Consider the following 14773-nt stretch of genomic DNA (forward strand, 5'->3'; position numbering starts at 1 on the left):
CAAAGGGGGTGAATACTTATGATAGGCACTGTATATTCTTAAACATTGTCCACTAGCCTTTATCGTTACCAAATGGGGTCTTTTTATGCAAATATTCCATATCTAATAACTGGTTTCATCACTTGTAGTGCTGGTAAAATGGCATGCAAATAAATGTAATCTAACAAAACCCTTTCAGTAGAAGCTTGAACAGTTACTCAAAGTAACCAGACTGTAAAACCGGTTCAGCTGGACCAGCAGCTTAATGGGCATCAGCTGAATACTCTCCTCTTGGCTTTGTAGTTAGAGAGTTAAACAAGAGCCTCATGAGAGCCTGCATTCTTTTCATGAGCCAAATACATAAGTGAAACAGAGAAAGTACGTACGATGAATGATTCTGTGAATATCTGTCGCATAAAATAAGATTTTGGAGTGATTTGTTTTGTTCTTTTGTTTAAGTCTGCATTCCAGTGGGTGCGTCTTTGTGTTTGGCACCAAGGACGGTGAGAGCAGAGGAGGAGTGCTGTGCATGCACTCAGAGGTGAATCTACAATGCAGGGGAGAGCTCCAGCAGCCTTTTCACTGAGACAGATGGATGAAGTTTATTAAGCATGTGACAGTTAACACCCCCAGTAGGGTGAAAACACTGCAGCGGATAAATAAATGTTGGCTTTACCAGCCCCTTCCCCCTGTTATTTATACACTAGAGTTAACATTTCTATTAGGCATGAGTTATGGCAACACATGATTACTGCTGCTATGATCGTTATGAATGCCATCCTCCTGCTGTAAGTATCAGCTATATTTCTGCAATTCGTATACAGATTACAGATGCTGCCTGGCCGGCGAATGGGTTAGATATCTAATTTAGCTGCTTGCATTCCAGCTTTGGGAAGACTTCTTTGTAATTACAGATGGATCCCTGGTAGAAGGAATGTAGGACGTTAAGACTTAAAGGGACGATGTTTAAGAATGGGAACACTTTACATGTATCTGTTGCCTTTTTATTGCTTGTGTGAATGGATTGTCATGAATATTTTTAAGAATTAGACCATCCATCCATCCATCCATCTGTCCATCCCACCTGACTTAGGGGGAACACAGGGTTACATCCTAGACAGATTGCCAGAAAAATGAGACCTTTCCCATCAAATTTTCTGAGAAAAATGTGCATTAAAGTGCATTGACTCTGTGTTTTCCTGCCACTCCCTAACAGTAGCTAACGTTAGCGTCGAAAAATGGGGTCCATTAATGTCAGCAAATGACCAGCTTCCAGGTCAGCACAGACTCCAACATAAGCACAAAACCAAACAAGGAAAAAGCTTTGTCTAGTAGAATGGGAATATGACTGACAGTGAGGGGAAAACTGGGGTCAACACTGGCAGGGTGTGAGACTTTTGAAGGAACTAAACAGGGAAAAACAAAAATCTATAGTCCAGATCAATCGTCAGTGTGGACAGATAAAGATTCAGTCTGTAGTCTCAAATGTAGTTGATAGTCAAACTCTAATAACAGTGTAACTTTGGTTGCCTCATCTATTACTGTGATGCTGCTCAGCCAGGTTCAGCCTCGTAAATGTCACATCACAGCCCAGGATTCACACGTCCACCTTCCTCTAACAGCCAACAGTGTCATTAATAACAATATTTTTTTACCTTTAATTCGGGTTGTAAGACTGAAACGCCCTCAGTTTGGGTTTTTATCAATCCTCAGCCCGTTCTTTGATGTCCAGTATCTCATCACAAGCAAAAAAATACCTAAAAATAGGTGTGAAGACTCTAAAGTCACAGCAAAAAGCACATTTTGAAGCACAGTTTTACTGATTATATCAAAGATGAAAAGGTTGTCTTTCCAGGCAGCGCCTCGAACCCCTGATCTCCGTCGCCCTGGAGCATTGTGGAGGATGTGTATAAAAACCAAGCCTGAGCTCTCAGGGATCTTTAAAATGGATGAGCTAGCATGCTTATACTTTGATCCCATATACTGCACAGCTTTAGGTATCTTCTCTTTTCTTCTGTTCCTTGCTGCCCCTTGTGTTCTTACGTGTCTGAATTTAAGAAGGTGTTTTCACGACCTTGCCCTCAGTGAAGTGTTTACTGGAGCTTTTAACACCGCTGTGTGAGCGTGAGGGTGCATATTTACGGTGTGCTGATATTTTTTTCAGCCTTATCCACTCAATTTGATTGTGGGTTGATGTCTGGAGTTGATTATTAAGAGCTCTCCAGCTTTGTTTAAAAGTGTTACACTAATGTAAAACACGGCGATAATTATTAGCTTTTTCCCTGAGTGCACTTAGGCACATGGCTACTCCTTCATCTAATAATGTTTTTTCTCAGGTTTGCATCTCAGATATAATGTTCTGACTTTCTATTCGCCAAGACCCGTTAAAGTGATGCCCTGGATTCTCATTTTTCTCACCATCAAACAGCCTTTGGACAAAATGCTCTTTCTGTGAAGGCCAGTAAGATCTTACACCCCCCATAAGGGAGTGACCGACGTTAGCAACCTTCAAAACTCACCGTAAACAGCTGAAAGTCAACCAGTCATGTGACCACTGACCTTTAACTTCTTTGTGTATATTTAATGTAATGCACTTTTATTGTGATCTATTGTCTTTTTATTGTGATCTATTGTCCTATGTTTCACTGTTATGTTTTTTAATCTGCTTATGGACTGCAGATGTACAGTAACATTGTTGCTAATAATCCGACATATTTACGTCTATTGCTGTCTAAATAGATCTTCATTAATGTGCACCGTCTCTATCAAATAAAGAAAGAAAACACATGCAGGCGCATATAATACAGTTTTTTCCATTTGGTTTCATGTTCACTTTTGTAACTCTGCATCACTGTTTATTCTCCAGACGTTGCCGACCACGAGGTATGAGCTGGAGATCGTGGCCAAGGACATGGCAGGAAGTGAGGTGGGCCTAACAGGAACAGCCACGGCCACCATCACCATCACAGACAAGAACGACCATGCCCCTGAGTTCACACATCCTCTGGTAAGAAGCATCCCCTTATATTTCCATTTCTACTCCTACTGAAAGCTATGTCTTTATTTATAAGTCGCAAAAAAAGACGAAATGTCTTTGTTTACCCCTCCAGGGAGATTAAAGGTCGGTCACTTCGATGTGCTGCATTTATTCAAGGACTCGGGGCACATTAGCAGAAGAAATGCTTCCCCAATAGCAAGCTGCAACCAAGGTCTCCTGGTTGTGGAAATGATCTGTGACTAATTGGTTGGATTACTGATGCATGTGGTAAACACACCGGAGCCATTTAGTCAATAATAAGCATTCACTTCAACTTTAATTCGCTTTATAAATCATTTGGTAGAGACATCAAAATGAAAGCTATTCCTGGCAGCTTTCTGTGGTCCACTTACACTGCAGACAGTCTTTGGCAGTTAAATACAATTAAAAATACCAAACAAGAGGTTAAGCACAGTGAAAAATCAGACAATAATGGCTGTAAATGTTTAAATATACACATTCTAGTAATAGCGAAGTTTTCAGGACACCAGGAAATAAAAGTCAGCTAAAAACAATTAAAGATTACGTGTTATTCAATAATTACTGAAATTAATTCTGCTTTATAGCTGCCATTTTACTGTCAGCATTTTGTTTTTAAAGAATAAAAGTGTTAAAGAGCAGGATTCTTCATTTTGAGCCAATAAAGTGCTTTTGATTTGAGGTGAAAGCGTGTCGCATTTCACTGACAGATGCTAAACACAATTTGAAAGAAGTACAGTGTAGTTTGGCTTGACTTAAAGGCCAAGTATTTTAGCTTTTATTTTGTTAATGTCCTGAAGGAATTAGTTCTGAGGAAATATATTTTGAAACGGAATGTGTAAAGACAAGTGATGAGCACAGAGGAAATGTAAAGTTTGCTCTGCCCCTTTTCTCTCCGTATCGATCAACTTCCTGAAACTGCTTCACAAATAGAACCCATCAGTATAATTATGGTCTTTAAGCCATCAGAATGCTTTTAGTGTGAAACATCCATGTTCAGTTTTATTGAAAGGAGCTTAAGATTGATTCCAAAGAACAGCAAAGTGTGTAAAAACGGTATTTTTTTGTGGAAAAGTTGACCTCAGTGCCACAGATGAGCCTGTATGGCAGGACTTTGTGATGGAATCCATGCTGTGAACATTTAAATTCTAAAGAAACTATCAAGACAGCAGGTACGGATGATGTGTTTGAAGTTTAGAGCAAACATTCTCTGCTACAAATTAAAGCAAGGATTGATCAGAAAACTCAGAGAAACCTTAATGAAACATGACAGAATAAGCTAACATAAACCGATATAAAGCCTGCTGCTAAAATAAACCTCCTTTAAAGCTTAATTGAGTATCTCAGGTTGTTTGCCACTTGGGACTGTATAACACTCAGCTCTCTGATATTTCTAAAAAGAAAACTGTTTGTTTTTAACAATGTCTTGCTGACAGAGTGTCAAATCCAATGTGTTCTAGTGTTCTTTTTCTAATGTTTTTATCTAAGAGAATGAACAGGAATGCTGCTGACCCCAAGGAGCAGAAACAGAAGCCTCCTCTGTTTATCCAGTGTGGCTGTGATTAGTGATTATTGTTGTGACTAATTTGGGTTTTAGATGAGTCACTCTTTAGGAAATTATGAAGTGTAACAACATAAAAAATGAAACATATCACTCAATGATAGTAAAATTTCACAAATGACATATATGTTTTTGTGATTGTTGTTGATGCAATCTGAATAGATCATTTCCAAGTATTTTCCAAGTTAAATATGTGGCTTAATCTGCCTTCTAGAAGGTTACTATCTAATAAACAACCTGCACACTTAAAGGTTAAATATAAGCCGTGATCTCTTTGGACTTCAGGTGAATGAAGGCTCTGTCCTCCATTGGAGATTATACGGTGAGCCATGCAGGATTAGAAGCAAAGCTATGAAGGTTGAACTGTTAATAATGTACTCATCATAGCCTTTAAAGCAATAGGTTATACAGTAGAAAACTGTTTGGCCTTTGAGATGGCTCAGATTACAAAGAGACAAGTCTTTTTCACCCCAACACATACTGCAGCCTACAAGCTTCATGGAAACGTGTCTCCACCCAATCCAGACACTTTCCCAAGTCAGTGTGACCTTTAGCTTTCTAATGAAGACATTTTTCACCTTGTAAGCTGAAAGTAAAGCTCAGGAAAAGACTCAGGTCACAGGGAGTGTATGAGCATGCAGAGAACATACGTGATGCGTAGTAACACACTGTAACTGGGTGATATGGGTGCAGAGGAGAGATAAGGGAATCTTGGAGCAGGAGTGGGAGTGGATGTGATGTGGTTCACTGATGGTTTGTTTAGTCAGCAGAGCCTTAAGGCATCAGTGGAAAGCTAACAGACTAAAGTGGTACCTGCCAGTGATGCTGTAAAATATAACGTGCACGAAAAACACAGAAAATAGCATAAGTTGCACTCATTGCCCATTTGTGCCACCTCATTAGAAATTTGTCAAAAGTTGCTGCTGTGGCCGTTTTCTTTGTTCTTCTTCACTTGTGGAGGTGAGACAGCTGGGAGAATGAATGGGGTCCGGTAGAGAAAGACGCTCCCTGGACCTTCAGGTGCAGGTGTAACACTGAGTTGTGTTTTTCAACGGTAACGCCTGCAGCTGCTGTCAGCTTCTGAGACGCATAGCGCTTTTCCCCAGCCGAACCTCCCCTGCAGCCCTCCCATGATGCATCGGGGTGTCAGGGCAGCTTGTAAGGAGCACAGCTCAGATGTGAACTGTTGCAGCTCAGTAGGGCCTTGCAGAGTGCACTGTGTCCCAGTTAATGTTCTCATTTCTCACTGGGAAGAGATCCGCTTAACGGTGTGGAGAAATTGAGCTTTTATAAAACAAGTGTTTGAAGACGTTAAGCTCCTCATATAAATCCTCTCCCCTCCACTCTCCCTGACCGCTCCCCACCTGCCCATGAATCATCCGTGACCTCTCCGATGACCGCCATCGTACTGAGTGTGTGCCCGTGAGTGTTCATATCGCAGCCGAGTCTGTGGCAGCAGCAGCTCTCAAGCTTTCACCATATAAATTATTCAAATAAATATTCAATTCTTTCCACAGAACTTTCTAAAACCCCCTCCTTCAGACGCATCTCGAGTTGTCTTTTCTGAAGACACCACCTCCTGCAGACCAGATGTAAGCTTTAAAAGCTCATCTTCCAGCTTGCAAGCAGAACTCAAGCAGAGAAAGATGGAGGGAAGGCTGAAAAGATGAGAAGAAAGTCGAACGTCCGACACAGAAAGATGCAGAGAGAGAGGAAAAGGGGAAAGAAAGCAAGCACATCAGTGTTCTAGGGATGTGCTTCTTCCTGTTATTATTCATTTAATGCACCGTTGTCGAGTTTCATGAGTTGACATTTTGTTTGAATTCAGCAAACATAATCTCCATGTAGGGTGCCTCTGTTATTCCTCAGACCTACCTACCACAGCCTGATGCACAGAGACAGCTATTCAGAGCTTGTGAAGTCTTTGCATCAGACCGGCTCCTCAGATCAGCCAGCAGGGAATCTGTTCGTCTTTTCCTGCTTAATTCATCTCTGTGCACTGAAGTTACAAGTTATACTTCATGTAGAAGAGTCACGACGCAAGTGAACATCAGTTTTGTGCTTTGAAACGCAGTAATGTTCAGCCGAAGAATATGGTTTACAGTAGATACGCTGTCGTGACACGATCCACAAATAGAAACCAGAAGAGAAGTTTTTAATTATGTAACCACTTCTTGCTTTGTGTTTTCCCCCTTTTCTTTGTGTTATTTTTTTAAAAATGAGCTGCAAATATGTGGAGCTTCTTGTTCTATAGAGATGATCGTCTGCAGGAAGCACACAGGACTGAAAATGATGCAGTGTAATGTCTTACATTCAAATTATCATCACTTTTTGTGTCATGAAATACACATAAAACTATAAAAATTATGCAGTTGTTGTGCATAATTTTCCCTTTTTGACATATTAAGGAAACATATTAATAGATGTGCATTTTCCACGACTCTGGACGTTAAAAGCAGGTGGAGCTAAGTGAGGCACTGCATTATATGCCACTGACTTAGCATGGCATAGCCCTGTTACACTGAAAAACTTTAAACTTTATTTTGTTTCTCGGTCTACAAGGTCACATAACATCGTTTCAGTTGGGAAATTTCAGATTTCTCCAACATTTGGAAAGACCTATTGCCATGCTGTTGAATGACAAAAGCTAACATCCCTGTGGAGGTATTTCTCATCTTCTTTGCTAGCAGTAGCATTTATTCAAGTGGATGTTTCCTTTTGTCCGTGGTATTTTAACACCTGCAATTCAATTTCAGTTCAGTTCAACTGAACATATGTCATCTCATGGAAATGTAGAACAACCCAACAATCCAAAGGTCCTTTTGGATTCCCTTTGAGTAAGCAGTCGATGGAAACAATGGGAAGGAACCCTCCAAAAGATCCTTTAACCAGGAGGAAATAAAAGCCTCTGACAGAACCAGGCTCAGAGAAGGTGGAACTCTGCCTCGACCGGTTGGGGTGAAGGCGGGCATGGCCGGACACTTCTAATGCAGTCCTGACATCTTCTTCCAGGCATTTTTACCCCCATTTTCATTTTCTGGTCATTAATGAGCCTTAATTCATTAACTGTAGGTGGAAATAAATACATCTTACTAGTCAGAACAGAGTATATTTCTTCTATGAGGTAAAATGTATTCAAGAACTGAAAAAAAGTCAAGTTGCCACCTATTGAATAAAGCACTTAAGAGAGTTAGGTCTGGCTGGAGTTACTGTCAAATTATCAAAACTAAGAAAACTTTTTCTTTCCATTTTCTGTGCATATATACTCGTTGGCTACACAAACCAAAGCTAATGTAAAGGCTATATCCTGATCCCCTCCCCCCAAAACTTTCATTTTAATTTCAGTCTGACTATAAAGCACCGTTTAGAGAGATGAAAAGCTGCTTAAGTGAATTAAGTGAAGCTAAATCTTGCAGTATGACTTGCTCTGATAATCACCGATGCATTACTAAAATATGAACATGAAGAGAATGCTTAAAATCTTGCGTAAAAAGAAAAATGGCAGAATTAGCTTAACAGCATGCCAAACTGCCATTTCGGGGTTTTTTTTTCCCCCTTCGTACATTCTTTCTAAGGGTGGATGATTCAGTGTAATCTATCTTCCATTTTTAAAATCATAAGCTGAGGTACCCTTTCTTACTGGCAAATTTATTACATTTTCCTGCTCAAGCTCCTCTGGGGGAATGGGCTCTGGCCTGATTAATTTTTATAGCGAGGGTCTAATCCTGTTTTTATGAGGAGGGGAAACAAGAAGAAGAAATGATATGGCAGCCCTTAGTAGCTCTGTTGTCTGAACGGCCAGAGATGTATGCTACTGTAACGAAGATGGATGTTTTGCCGATTATTTTATCTGCTGCTTGGGTTTTTATTATCTCAGAGTTTACTCTTCATCTTTGCTGCAGTATCTTTGGGGTTTTCTACTTTGTTGAATTTCATATTACGTTTGTATTACTCAGAAAAGTTGTGGATATTGTTAAACTTTGGTACTAGCTGATGCTGTATCGGAGCAGATCCTGCACCGAACACCTTTTGCCCTTCACGTCTCTTGCCTTCTCTGCTGTTTCATTCTTCCTCGTCCACCAATATCCTTCCCTCTCCTCCCCTGCTCTATGCCGCTCATTTCGCCTGTGCTCCTCTCTGGATCTGTTAATTCGGCGCCATGTCTGACTGGGCCTATTTCCACCCTGCTCCTCATAACAAGACCATGATGGACCTTATCACTGCTGTCACTCAAACTGCCTGACAGTCTGTAGTTTTTTCTCCTGCTCACTCAATTTTTCACTCCCCCTCTCTTTGCCTGTCTGTCTTTCTGTCTGCTCCCCCTCTCCCTTTTCTTTTTTTTCCTCTCTCTCTCCTCCATGATGACCAGGAGAATATGCTCGCCTGCAATCCATCTGTCCCGCTGATAAAGACATTAGCGCTGATGGGTGTAGCACCAGGCGTGGGGCAGCAGGGCCCTGTCAGTGCCGGTCTGTCTTTAGGGATGGCTAACGGGTGTCACGGATTAGTCCGGGCCTTGCATGATTGCTTCGCTGGCTCTGCGATACATGCGGCACTTTACCCTGGGCGATACGGTGGCGTAGCTGGCCAGAAACCTCTGTCACAAAGAGGAAGGAAGGGGAAAGGATTTGTGTGCTGCATGTCAGGTTAAAGACGTGTTTAGAGGACAGCTGAACATGTGTGTTTGTGGATTTGGTAAGGGTAAGATGCAGTGTGAAGCAGGTTGACCTTGAAACTGCTGCTGTTTCACTTTCACTTTTATTATATTACAAATTAATCATTTTCACACAGTTTTGCAGTTATATTCTAATGTTCTCAGCCTTCTCACCACCTACTAGTGTGCATACATGTAGTCATTTTACCTGTACAGGTGTCTCATGAAGAGCACAACCAGCTAATGCTATTCAGGAGTGAAGAATAGTGTGACGCCTCCCGATGTCCCAATCTCTTATCAAAGACGAAGGAAGCGATGAAAAAACATGCAAAAGGCCACTTGAAATAGCAACAGTCCCATTGTCCCTGAAGTATGACGTTTGCTCAAAGAATGTTAACGTGTTGGAAAGCACAAGGTCAGATGTCTGTCTCTACTCAGTGGCATTGTGTCAGAAGGCTGCGAGCTTTCAGAGTTTTCTTTTTTCTCAAACGTAGTGCACACTGGCTTTTGATTCAACATCAAGGATATGGTTAAATATATGATCTGCTAAAAACTGTTGTATTGAGCTAACAATTGTAAACAAAAGCTTCCACACACCTGTACAGATGTGTATCAATGCAGTCTTGAGTTGACCGTGACTTCTGACATTCTGACGCGTTTCAGTTATGACAGCAATATTGTATTTTGAAGACCAAGTGTACAGGTTTATACTTTAAGAAGTGCAGAATTATAAAGCTTTTCATGGGCTTCTTCCTCAGAGCTAGACCTAATGTGTAGCTTAGCAGTCTGACGGTAGCTGTTCAAGTGGAAACTTTCTCTTTCTACTGTCACAGTGCAGGCTAAATGCAAAAAGTTCTGTCAGATTGGTTGTTTTTAAAAAGTTACCACATTTCCCGACGTGAAGCTCTCCAGTCTGGCCATTCGAAACGGATTGCTCACCGCTCCTCAGTGTAACACATCGGCTGTAACGCTGTCACATTATTCAATACTCTGCCTGCCAGGAGTCCTTGAATATTTTGCTCCTTTTTTCACAAGCCTCATTGACAAATACGAGATCTGTCATGTTCCAAAAAAGGTAGAAAAGCTGCTTTGCTGAATGTCAGATTCATCAAAAATCTATCTTTGGAAACAGGCAGCACAGAAGCTGTAGAAATTTAATAAAGACACAGGTAAGCTCATTAACTCTCCAGGCACACTTACTGTATTCAGGATTAAAACCAGGGGGAAGGTAAAAAAGTGAGCGGGGGGTTAGACGGAGAAATAACTTAGCGATCCTAAGCACAGACACTCTGTATGGGATTGGGTGGGAAGATGAGTGATCACGTGCACAACGGAGCCTTGTTCCAGATTTACAGTCTGTCTACAGCTGCTTCTGCTGAGAGTTAAGCTGCTTCTGAGAGCAGATAAAAGACGAGCTGCTTGAAAATGTACATGATTCTGTTTCACTCAGGCAGGATTTCCTTATAAATTTGACTTCTACCTCTGTGACATCTCACTCACTCAGTGTCGTTACAAAGGGGCTAATAAACAGTAAATTAGAGCACTGCTCCGTCATGCCAGCTTTTAATCTTTAAAGAATGCTCCACCATTTTTGGATTTCTGCATGTCATTCATTTCTCAGTGTCAAGATTCATCCACTTATAGTTTCTGCTTTCTGAGAGTCATCTTGGGAAGATCTAAAACACATCAAGGCAGATGAGACTGACTAAGAAACAGTTAGAAAAAGCGGTAAAGACGCTGAGAAAGAGCTGGAGACACACCCAGGAAGACAAACTTCAAATGGCTCGGCTGCAGAGCTTCCCTGCTGCGATGCGGCAGCAGAGCAAATGTCTCTCAGAGGCAAAATAGTCTCGTCTCGGGAGGTTTAATGTGATGGGCTGCTGTTATGTGTATTCCCTGTCAGAGAAAATCTTTGGGGCAGCGGGGACGTGTCACAAAGTACTTTCCATTAGGACAAATGAACAGCTGCTCAGCTGTCTGTCGAGCTGCCTGTCACTGCAGCCACAGCTGCCATCTGTATTCATAACGCATTCTGACAGACATCCAGGAATAAAAAAGTTCATCTCCATTCGCCTCTGTTTATGTGTGTGTCCATGGAACTGTCTCTGAGAATATGACGTGCATGTGTGTGTTTACTTGGCTGTGATTGCGTGCATGTGTTTAGTAGTGTTTGTTTGTGAAGGGGCAAAGCAGATGGAAAAGTCACACTGATAGGTTTGACATAATAACTATCCTTTTATTTACTTTAACTTGTTTCTTTGTATATGAAGGCTGTATCTGCGAGTAACAACCAGACTGGAAAAAAAGGTCTAGGTTACTGGTTTGTAACAGCCACTAACAATGCCAGCTGGCAATGGAAGACAAATGAAAGCCTCTATAGGAAGAAGGAGCCACTTTCCATAGTGAAGTTAATGAGGCAGAGTGCATTTAACGTTACTTGGTGAAGCTGACAGATGTGTACACTCTTCAAAAGCTTCACATCTCTTTCTCGCACCTTATTGCCAGAAGTTAAGGCTTCTCTTGCACCTCCATCTGTTGGAGAAGAAGGTGCATTGATTGCTGTTGACAGTGTCGAGATGAAGGTTTTGCCGAATTACGTTGTGTTTTCATAAATCAGCCAGATGTTCCGCTTTGACATGCAGATGTTTGCTGCTCTGGGTTTGGAGTCCTCTTTAAAGTGAAGTTGAGAGAAAAACGCTTGTAAGTAGAACAGTGTCCACTCAGCGCAGCAGCGTGAGTGAACGAGTGAGTGGGCGGCAGCGAGTGCTTGATCTGCAGTGGTGGTTTATGGAGTGGACAAATTATGCTTTTGTTCTAGCAAAGACAATTTACCAATTGTTACCACAGATTACATATAAATAATTATATATAATAAAAGGGAAATTGTGTTCAAAGGAAAATGATGATTTCAGTGCCGATGCTAACATTGTAATGTTTGGTACTCAAGTAATCAAAAATAGATATTTAATTTAGGTGCATTTTATTTGACAGACTATATCAGTATACAAGCGCAATGTCTAAACAAATGATTCTGAATTAAGGTGCAGAACTGTGGAATTGAAGTGGAAACATAAACATGATTAAAATAGCATCTTTTTGTTAAATTCAGTGGAGCATCTCTAATAGAAATTAAAGGAAGAAGCTCAGTCTGTTTATTTAACAGAACAACAGGGACTGTATTATACAAGCATGAAGCTAATTAGCGACACCTTTTCTCTCTATCGTGTAGCTGTACTTTGGTAGTGGCTTTAGTTTCTATCTCAGTATAGCTGAATTCATAGAACAGCTGTTGTTTTAACCTGTCTGTAAAGTGTGTCAAATGCCCCAGTCATAATATTTCAGCTGACTGCTGGTTAACACGTCATCCTAATGAATCGCATTTTCAGTCTGGAACTGCACAGTGGTTCAGTGGTCAGCGCTGTCACCTCGCAGCTGGAAGATCCTTGGTTCGTGTCCCTACCTGGGATCTTTCTACGTTGAGTTTGTGCGTTCTCCCTGTGATAGCAACGGTTCTCTGGCTTCCTCCGTCAGTCCAGAAATATGCTGAGGTTAACTGGTGATTCTAAATTGTCTGTAAGTGAGTGTGAGCGTGATTGTTTGTCTCTATGTGTAGCCCTGTTAAACTCAAGAGGTGATGTAAGTCAAACAAAAATAAACCAGCATCACAATCATAAGACTACAGACCTTTAAACTGTTGACTGAAACGTGACATTATCGGTTTATTTATTTTTCCTTCTTAAGCTGTTGTGCATCAAATGACTATCAGCCAATTATCTTTTGGCAGCGTGGCATTACCTTGAAGATTTATGGGGCAGATTATTGAAAAGTCAGACATAAAAGGAGATGGAAACAGAAAATCAATGTCACACTGTCGTTTTTTTTTTCTCCTTGGAATCTTAAAATGTCTGAAGTGTAGGGCTCTGTGATTTATGGTCACTGTTGAGTCTGTCTGTCTGTTGATCTATCTGGTCTGTCTGTGTCTGTCTGTCTGTGTCTGTCTGTGTCTGTCTGTCTGTGTCTGTCTGTCTGTCTGTCTGTCTGTCTGTCTGTCTGTTGATCTGTCTGGTCTGTCTGTCTGTCTGTTAATCTATCTGATCTGTCTGTGTCTGTCTGTCTGTCTGTTAATCTATCTGATCTGTCTGTGTCTGTCTGTCTGTCTGTCTGTCTGTCTGTCTGTCTGTCTGTCTGTCTGTCTGTCTGTCTGTCTGTCTGTTGATCCGTCTCGTCTGTCTGTCTGTTTCTAGGTGTTTATTTTGTTGAGCTCACAGTCTCTCCGGTGCTTGTGTTCTGGCCATGTGGTCATCTTTTTCTGAGAGCTGCTACTGTAATTGGCTCTATGTCTGCGGCTGGAAGTCTCACATACAAAAAGAAAATGTGCACGCACACACACACACATAGACAGATAAAAGCCAACTTGAAAGCAGGCCTTTATTTCCAGCTCTCTTTCCTCGCCATCTCTCCCTCTTACTGTTTTAAAGTCATTCCAGGTGCTCGGCCTCGTCGTTACTGTTTTCCTTCTGGTCTTTCAGGTGACTGGTCGCTTTGTGCTCCAGGTGGAATTGGGGGCCTTATCAGCGGCAGGGCAGGGGCCCGGTGGCCGCATTGCACAGAATACAACGTTTTCAGCGACCGCATGACTGCCCCACATGATTAAACCCAATCTAACCGGCTGTTGTCTGCGTGTCTGTACTGTCTGTGTGTCTGAGGGAAGGAGTGGCGCTCACATTTGGTCCTCTTATCTGCAGTTTGAAGTCCAGAGGAAGATGATGACCACAGGAGTGCCAATAGGAGGCATTTGTTTCTGATCACAGTGTCTTTTAGTACGTGCAAAAATGTGTAAAATGGCATTCACCGCTTCAGGGTTGGAGCTAAAGCAATCGCTGTGTAAATTTGAATTCCATTGCATCTTTCAAAATGAGGCTTTTTATGAAATGTTTTCCAACACCCTTCTAATTTCTGCACGGCGCCTTTGTGCCGGCCTGCCGCAGGCGTCGCAGGACAAAAGGACCAACGAGGAACATGTGGGGACAAACATCCAGCACTTTTCTTTTAAGAACATTGTGCTTCGATCCTGTGTGCCCTAAATGACTGTGAATGGTTCAAAGTGTTTTTAAACAAGCTTTGGATGAATAAAAAGGGAGAAAAGAAAGGAAAGAGAAGAAATCAATGTTTGTCTCTCTTCAGATAAATGCATGGAGCCAGGCAGTGTACGGCTGTAAGAGGGTAATCTGTGAAACAACAATACCGTGGGTTGACAGGAGACGCAGTAATCTAGGCTGGACCAGCGCTATCCTTAAACAGAGTGTTCTGTGTCTCAAAGATTACACTGTAAGCTCTGACACAATAATGGTCCTGACACACAAACACACACATCTACACACACTTCGACAGAATTGCCTCTGCCTGCCGGTAGCTTCTGCACGGAGTAACCCCGATTACAGTGTAGTCTTTAGTGGAAGCCTCGCTGGCAGAAAGCATCGATAAGAATCTGATTGAGGTCCGCTGCCAACAATGAGCAGTGAGGTGGGGAGTGATTGACACTGAGAAATAAATGAGATGCGCT

At 41.7% G+C, this 14773-nt stretch overlaps 1 protein-coding gene across 1 annotated transcript in view; it reads left to right on the forward strand.

Moving 5' to 3' along the window:
• cdh13 (cadherin 13, H-cadherin (heart)) overlaps positions 1 to 14773 on the forward strand; it is a 289988-nt gene that overhangs the window by 208239 nt on the left and 66976 nt on the right. The window contains 1 exon segment of the mRNA XM_051952057.1: positions 2846 to 2986. Coding sequence (XP_051808017.1) covers positions 2846 to 2986 — 141 coding nt within the window.

Source organism: Acanthochromis polyacanthus, chromosome 8 (assembly GCF_021347895.1).
Source record: "Acanthochromis polyacanthus isolate Apoly-LR-REF ecotype Palm Island chromosome 8, KAUST_Apoly_ChrSc, whole genome shotgun sequence".
NCBI lineage: Eukaryota > Metazoa > Chordata > Actinopteri > Pomacentridae > Acanthochromis > Acanthochromis polyacanthus.